This window comes from Vanessa atalanta, chromosome 18, assembly GCF_905147765.1.
Source record: "Vanessa atalanta chromosome 18, ilVanAtal1.2, whole genome shotgun sequence".
Classification (NCBI taxonomy): Eukaryota; Metazoa; Arthropoda; class Insecta; order Lepidoptera; family Nymphalidae; genus Vanessa; species Vanessa atalanta.
The window spans coordinates 4,480,493-4,488,339 of NC_061888.1; the positions used below are offsets into that span (position 1 = coordinate 4,480,493).

The 7,847-nt window shown below is 30.2% G+C and overlaps 2 protein-coding genes across 2 annotated transcripts; one reads left to right on the forward strand and one right to left on the reverse strand.

Annotated features, from left to right (window-relative positions):
• Nucleotides 1–1,962: 1,962 nt before the first annotated feature.
• LOC125070720 (NTF2-related export protein) lies at nt 1,963–2,738 on the forward strand. Its single transcript, XM_047680651.1, has 2 exons — nt 1,963–2,023; nt 2,148–2,738. The coding sequence occupies exon 2, from the start codon at nt 2,276–2,278 to the stop codon at nt 2,690–2,692; it is 417 nt and encodes a 138-aa protein (XP_047536607.1). The 5' UTR covers nt 1,963–2,023; nt 2,148–2,275; the 3' UTR covers nt 2,693–2,738.
• A 1,423-nt stretch (nt 2,739–4,161) lies between these two features.
• LOC125070719 (lipopolysaccharide-induced tumor necrosis factor-alpha factor homolog) lies at nt 4,162–5,742 on the reverse strand. Its single transcript, XM_047680650.1, has 2 exons — nt 5,198–5,742; nt 4,162–5,116 (listed from the first exon to the last, which is right to left on the reverse strand). Exons 1-2 carry the CDS (start codon nt 5,608–5,610, stop codon nt 5,002–5,004), a joined length of 528 nt encoding a protein of 175 aa, XP_047536606.1. The 5' UTR covers nt 5,611–5,742; the 3' UTR covers nt 4,162–5,001.
• Nucleotides 5,743–7,847: the final 2,105 nt, after the last annotated feature.

The window sequence follows — 7,847 nt, forward strand, 5'->3', positions numbered from 1 at the left end:
AACTATATTCCTGTCAGAAAAACTAGAATGAAGGATTTATCTTTACAGAAAGTCTGAAAAAAAATCAGTGTTCGTAAAATAATTAAATTAAATTAAATGATTAATAATTCCTGCTGATGTACGTTAGTACACTCATTTTTAAGCAGATTATACGATAATTTTCATATAGCCAATAGTGCAAAAAGCACATGCTTTGCACTTGCGCCAAGTAAACCGAAAACTAATTGACCCTGTCACCAGAAATAATTAGATGATCGCAAGTTATTGCGACACTAAGGCTCAAAATTGGGGGTATTATGTTGTAGACATATCTGTGTATTTTTGATTTTGTCGCGGCATTGTAGTTTCCAAATGGATTATATTTTGTTTTTTTATAGATATTTGAATGGTTTGTCATCAATAAAACTCAAACTACAAACAACTGAACGTTTTATATATATAATTTAATCTTGTAATATTAAAAAGTTGTGATGTATTTGTCTAACTGCGTAACGTATATTACACGATATTACACGTAGTGCTGTCGGGGATTAAAGCACAGATTTTTTAGCAGTTGTGAAAACGCGACAGAGCCACATAGAGCTAACCGTGTGCACTAGACGATTTTTTTTTTTTTGGAATGAGAAGGAACTTGGGTGTAAACATAAAATCATCTGCGCCGTATTCATTTAAATTTATAGTACATTTATTTTCATATGCAAAGATTATGTAACACCAGAGGAACTCTTTAAAAAGGTTTTAACCTCATCAGCCCTGGTTCCATAACATCTTGTTTTTAATAAAACAAATAAAACGTCTTATGTTACACCAAGGTTACTACAGTATAAATCAGTGAAAATCGCATCCAAATCGGTTAAGCCGATTGCGAGATTAGCGGTAACAAACGATTTCTTCTCAAATATCTTCCATGTACAGATTTCGATCAGCTACGATTTTATTATATGTTGGAAAATTATTATCAAGCTAGAATTTATTTTGTCATCCTGATCCATTGAAATTACACTATATATTTTATTTCTTATCAATAAAATAGTGCAATATTTAAGGTATAAAGCATTCGCAAGTTACGTTTCATATGATTTGAATGTGCTTTAAGCATTGTCCTGATTTATATGGTAATAGTACGATAATTCTAGGATAAGTCCAGGTAAGATAGCTGAGTAGAATATTCAATATCGTAATACAGATCGATCATGGAAGATAGCTGACACGATTTAGGTTGTGAATTAGTGTTGCATATCGATAGCTAAGTTGTAAGGGAAATTATCCATACTATCGATAGTATCGATAGCTCCTCATGATCAATATTATTGATACTATCGATAGTATTACAATAACTAATACTTTTAACCTAAACTATCGATAGTATCGATAATTTGGTGCTGTCAATAGCCAGTTATTGTTCGATAGTATTACTTTCGGAAGATAATTTATATAGTAGACCAGGCAACGACAATATATTTTAATAAGTTTATTTAAAGTTGCGCCGGTAAATAAAAATTAATACATTTAGTACTTTTTCTTCGGTTTATGTAAAAACATTAAAGTATCAGTTTAAAAAGTTTAAAAATTGTGTTTCTTCTTGTAGAATTTATATAATTATATATGCGACCATCGATGTCCAAAGATGCGTATTAACATAATTACAATATTCAATGACAAAAGAAACATTATCGAGAACTTTGACTTCGCCATTATCCTTGTCTCAAAATTCATTCGCTGACTATCGAAAGTCCAAAATCATCGATATTATCGATAGTATCGCCGTTATCAGTAGTAGTGCTCACGGAGAGCTCTCGATACTATCGATAGTATTGATCAAAACGATACTACCGATAGTACTATTGAAATCCTGAATAGTTTTCGAGGTGAATTAACAAGTCAAACTATCGATAATTTTGCAATATATTTGTGAATGTGAATTATTGTGAACACTGTGTCGCTGTTACTTTTTTGTGTCAACTGTGAACTAAGTTTTTTAATCTGTCACTACTGTACTGTACTCTAATTTTAGTGGTTTCAGGTTTGTGTTTAGTCGTTAATAATTAATATTGTAATTCATTACTTTCTTTTTTTACCTTCACATATTGATAACATTACAAATAAATATTATATTAGTATATCATATTCATAATCTTGCACCACAGACTGCCATTACTGCTTTTGAAGTTGCACAATTTCACCAGCTGGCGCTGTCCACTCTATGAATTTTTAAAAGCAAAAATAATAAACACTGCACTTTTGCAAATTAGCTCAACTATAAATCGTTTTAAGAATGGCCAGTGAAGTTGCTTTGAAAAATGTAGACAATGCGTGCGAAACCGCAGAAGAATTTACAAGAGTATTCTACAAACAAGTAGATAATAGTAGACATTTAACCTCGAAGTTGTATCTAGACACAGGACTATTGGTTTGGAATGGGAATGGAATCAATGGAAATGATAAAATCCAAAAGTTTCTCATGGATTTGCCTGCCAGCAATCACGTATTAAAAACATTAGACGCCCAGCCGATATCGGAAAATTTAGTAGCAAATAAACTGACGTACCTTATTCAAGCTTGTGGAGACGTCACATACCAAAACGATGATGTTAAAAAACCATTTCAACAAACATTCCTTATCGTTGCCGTTGAAGGTAAATGGAAAATAGCATCAGACTGTTTTAGACTCCAAGTACCACATAGTAATTAGGAATTATTGTTTTAAGGTTTGAATAAAGTTGATGTAATTAAAAAAAATAATACTATCTTATTTCTTTATTTTATAATTTTACAATAGCACCGCAATGGATATATGTTTTATTACTGAACTGATACAACGAAATAAAAGAAGCTTGTACATATATATTCCTTTCTGAATAGTCTTGATATGTTTATTGTAAAAAGAATATTATTTTTAAAGTTTGGAATAACTACCTATGTAGTAATTGCAATTAGAGCAATAGTGATCAGCTGTTTTGAATGTTGCTAGCATGTAAGGTAACGTAGCAAGACAACAGAGTAAACACCAACTGAAAAAAAATTGCAATATGAACCAGAAATATACATTATTCAAGTCCCTACTTAAAGGTCTTTTGAATCATCATTATTCAAGTGCACCTATGATAATTAGTAGTTAATAATATAAGTACTCATTTTTTAATGATTTCACCAAACATGTTATTTAAACTTGAATACTTACAATGTCAAACCACATATGAATCCAGCTACTAAGTGTGTTTTATTGGAATTGACAAATTTAATTGTAGTTAAAATCCTCTTATGACAACTCGGACAATTCACATAAATCGGTTCATCTTTTAAAAACTGTTGTACAATAATTGTTTCATGTCTAATAGGCTGATTAGTCACAGGGGATTGTTGCAAGGGATCTGTTACTGTATATGGAGGTGGAGGGATGCAAGTTGGACCCAGCGATTCCATTCCTATAACCTGTTGTGTTGTTTCAGCATTTGTCATATTTTTTTCTGTCACTTAAATGTATTTAATAAAAACAAAAAAGTTTACTTTTTACTAACACATACAATATCCTTAGTACTTCACACGAGAATGCTTATCAGTTACTGATGTAAATTATCTTATCAACTCTGATTAATATGTACAAGTTTTTGTAGTGGGTTGTTAAAAAAAAATACATCATTTTTCTAATTTTTCAATTATATTACATATTAAAAAGTAGGTATTAAATGGAAAGGTACTATATGATGGAAAAAAAAACTACAAATATGTTTAAATGTCAAACAAATTTTATCAATGAATAAATATTGTATGATAATTTAATTAATTACATAATAAAGACCTTACAAAATAAACGAAAAAGGATTTTAAAAAAACTATATCAACATTTCCAGTGTTGAGTTCAAGGCACAACTTACAAACTAAATGAAAATCTAGATATCAAACTCATAAAATTTATTGCATTTTTTGTTTAATGTGGGAAAGATTTTTTATAAATATTTAATTTTGAAGCTTAAATATCTTATTTTAAAATATACTCAAATAACATGACAGTAATTATAGTATAATTATTATAAAACTAACACAAATTATGGAATTCTAATTTCTCCTATATTTATTATAAACAATTCATTTTTTTTTGTGTATTAGTTGAGAAGACTTAAAGATTAGTAATACAATCAATTAAACTTCAAGTCAAAAAAATAATTTTCAATATACATAATTTTTCAATACTGAATTGAATGATGGAAATAGAATAAATAAATATAGTGATTATTATAAAACAATATGATTTACCTATACTGTACACACATGTCAGAACAATATCACAGTTAATTTTATAATAATAAGGAAAATATGAAATATATGACATTTTATTCAATATTCATTTTAGAATGAAAAGTTTAAATTTATTTCCAATTTCAAGTTTCTTTGTTTAATTTTCATGCTATTTAATTCTTTTTATATGAATAAAACAAAAAAGGAAGACAGAAGATTGCTTCTTTTTATAAGTAACATTGCTGCTAATTGTACAAAAACTACATCTTTACGCATGGTACAAAAATAGTATCTTATTTAACTACCTTAATTTTAAATAAAAATATATAAGCACATAAGAAAACAAAATTCTATAACCTATCAGGGCCACCACCCCAAAATATTTATATAAAGAATAATAAATAATATATATTATTATCAAATCTTTAGGCACAAAATTGCTGGTGTAACAAAATATTCATATAATAGCAACTTAATGTTTTTAGTACCTATAGCTATTGCTGAAATATAAAAATGGCACCATGATAAATATGTAATCGAAAAGTGATTATTAATTAAAAAAGGAATGAAATTTAAAGTTAGAATTTGGTAAAAACTACAAAACTATAGTGAATAAGAATGTTTCATTACTAAAGGTTTTTACAATTGTTTAAGACACAAATCTATGTTTTATTCAAGAGATCATATAAGGAAGTTTGTGCAAATAAATGTACAATATATTGTTAGAATATTCTATAAGGAAGAATATAAATGAATTATATTTCATTAGCATTTGTTGCTTTTACCAATAAAGGTACTGCAGTTGGGGCAGTAGTGTTCAGCATCCTTGAAGGTGTCGAAGCAATAAGGTATGAGTCCAAGACAGCATAATGAACAAACCCTGTTAAATTATAATAAGTCATATTATTAATTGTTGTATAAAAATGATGTACTATTTTATAAAATATAAATTTTAACTTACATAGTGATTACACAAATTGAACCAGCAACGAGATGAGTATGCCAAGCTGTTGTATATGTAACCCTTGTTGTAACAACTTTGCCACAGTTGTAGCAAGTCACTGTGGTGGGTTCACTACCAACCGCAGGAGGCATCACGACACCAACAGGCACAGACATACCAGGAGGCGGAGGCGGAACATCAGTTTGAGGTTGAGCAGAGGTAGGTAAGACTGTTGGATGAGGATAGACTCCTACTGGAGTGAATTGTTTTGGTTGCGGAAAGACACCACCCGCCGCAGGAAATGGTTCACCTGGAGGTGCAACAAAACCATACTGGGGATTACCTACAACAGCAGAGTATGGTGGTGGAAGATCATTCGTATTACAAGGTGGGATGTTTGAGGTATTCGGAGGATAATTATTTGTAGCCATATTCAAATAATCAAAAAAATCTTTAATCCTATGTAAATGTAGCTTTGTAAAATAACACTCTCTCGTTATATAAAACTTGTAGGATTTTTGATGAATATTATCAGCGAGTACGAATTACAATCAGACACTTGAAAGTTGAAACACATAATAATATAGAATACAGATAACAAATGTAAGTTAAATTCACAGAGTAAAAGCACTTTTTAATCAAATACAGTAATTCAGTTAAGGTATTGTAGACGGTACATTCCAATCATGTAAATTTTATAATACACTATTTCGTGTTCATATTAAAATATATTTAGTCTTTATATAGTTAAAAAAGCTTGCTCTGGCATACAATTTTTTTTACTAATAAATGTTTGTTTACATCATCTGATTATCTGCGAACTGCATATCATGTATGCTTTTTATTTTTTGCTGATTATGTGTTCTTTGATACGGTCACTGATTTTGAGTATCACCCATACAGTCCATTTTATTACTAATAATAGATTTTAAAGTTTACAATACGAAATAGTGATATGGGTTTTATTTATTGACATAAATACATATATATCACGAATGTTGTCTTCATTCATGTGATCTATTTGTTCAAATAATTACTTGAACAACAAGTAGTTTACCTCACTTCATTGCTGAATTCTTATTTAAGTCCAGGGCCATATTTTAATTTGGAATTATTAATTTTTCAAATTATTAGGCGTACTCTCTCCGTACGCACCCTAACTGAATGAATGGCAAAGTCACACTAATATCAGGTGAACAGTTGGAAGTTCAGTTCAGTTGAACAGAGCGATGATAGTTCGTATATGTATGTATGTTTTTTTTAATTATATCGGTAGGTGGTCTGGCAAATGAGCCACCAGATGTTAAGTGGTCACCACTGCCCATAGACATTGGCGCTGTAATGTAAAATATTAACAATCCCTTACTTCGCCAATGCGCCACCAACCTTATGAACTAAAATGTTATGTCACATGTGCCTGTAGTAACACTGGCTCACTCACCCTTCAAACCGGAACACAACAATACTGAGTACTGCTGTTTGGCGGCAGAATATAAAATCGTCTAGGCCACATTCACACAAAGAGAGATCTTTAACCTTAATTTTACACAGATGGTGCCCACAGTTTCGAAATTGTTTATAAACAACCTAATTTTAGAACTATATGATGTATTTTTTCCAACATTTTAGGAACAGAGCATTTTCGCAATCAGGAAAGTTACCTGGGTATAGGGAAAAACTACCCCTTCTTACTTTCTCCTCGATCAAAAACAACCCCCTTGTGCAGCTGAATTCTAAACTTTCAACAAAATAGAAAATCGGTCGTGCAGTTGCATTTTTTTATATAAGCAAAATAGCAGATTTTACAACCTCTATAAACCTCTATAAATTTCTTTATTGCCAACTGAAGAATACTCTTGAGTCTTGTTATACAGTCAGCTACCAATTTGTAGATGGTTAAAATTAGTTTTGTGCCTTAAAAAATAAAAGAGCAATTTCAATGCTGGATCACACGTCTTGAGTAATTTTAATTTATAATCTTTCATTAATCAATTTTACATACATTTCTTAAATAGTTATATCCAATTCTGGTTTAAATTGATTTAATCAAAATGGAGAAATATTGAATTTCTCAAGAATATAGAGTGTGCGGAGATTCTAGAGAAACAAAATTTTGAAAAAAAAAAGTAAATTTATAAGACATACATACTTGCTATGTTCCAAATATGTGAGATCTATAGTAGTATAAAAGACTTTTAAGTCTATCCATCTCATAACCTATTTATTGTCATCAGATGTTCGAACGGCGTCTATAAAGGTGTTAGACTATTTGCATTTGTTCCTTGATGTCTCTGCACTCACGTGACTTTTTCTTTTATACTTATGTTTTTCGTAATACTGTTACTACAGATTCAACGATTTAATTGCTTGGCAATTTTAACTAGGTCATATAGTTCCGGAGTAAGCCTAAATTATAGATCAATAAAAATATCCTTATTTCTAAATGTATGTTTAGGTGTTTGTGTCATTGGTGGCAATAAAATGTTCCCGGGTATCAAGACATAAGAAAAAGTTGTAGTAATTCATTTTGATAAAGAACTAAGTTCTGCCAGCGAGTGCGGGGAGGGAGACAGTTATGAGGTAGCATATGTGTTACGTTAGGTATATGTTATCTCTTTTCCAAATTTAATCTAAATTCCCTCGGTAGCTCCCACGTGAAATTGTAACA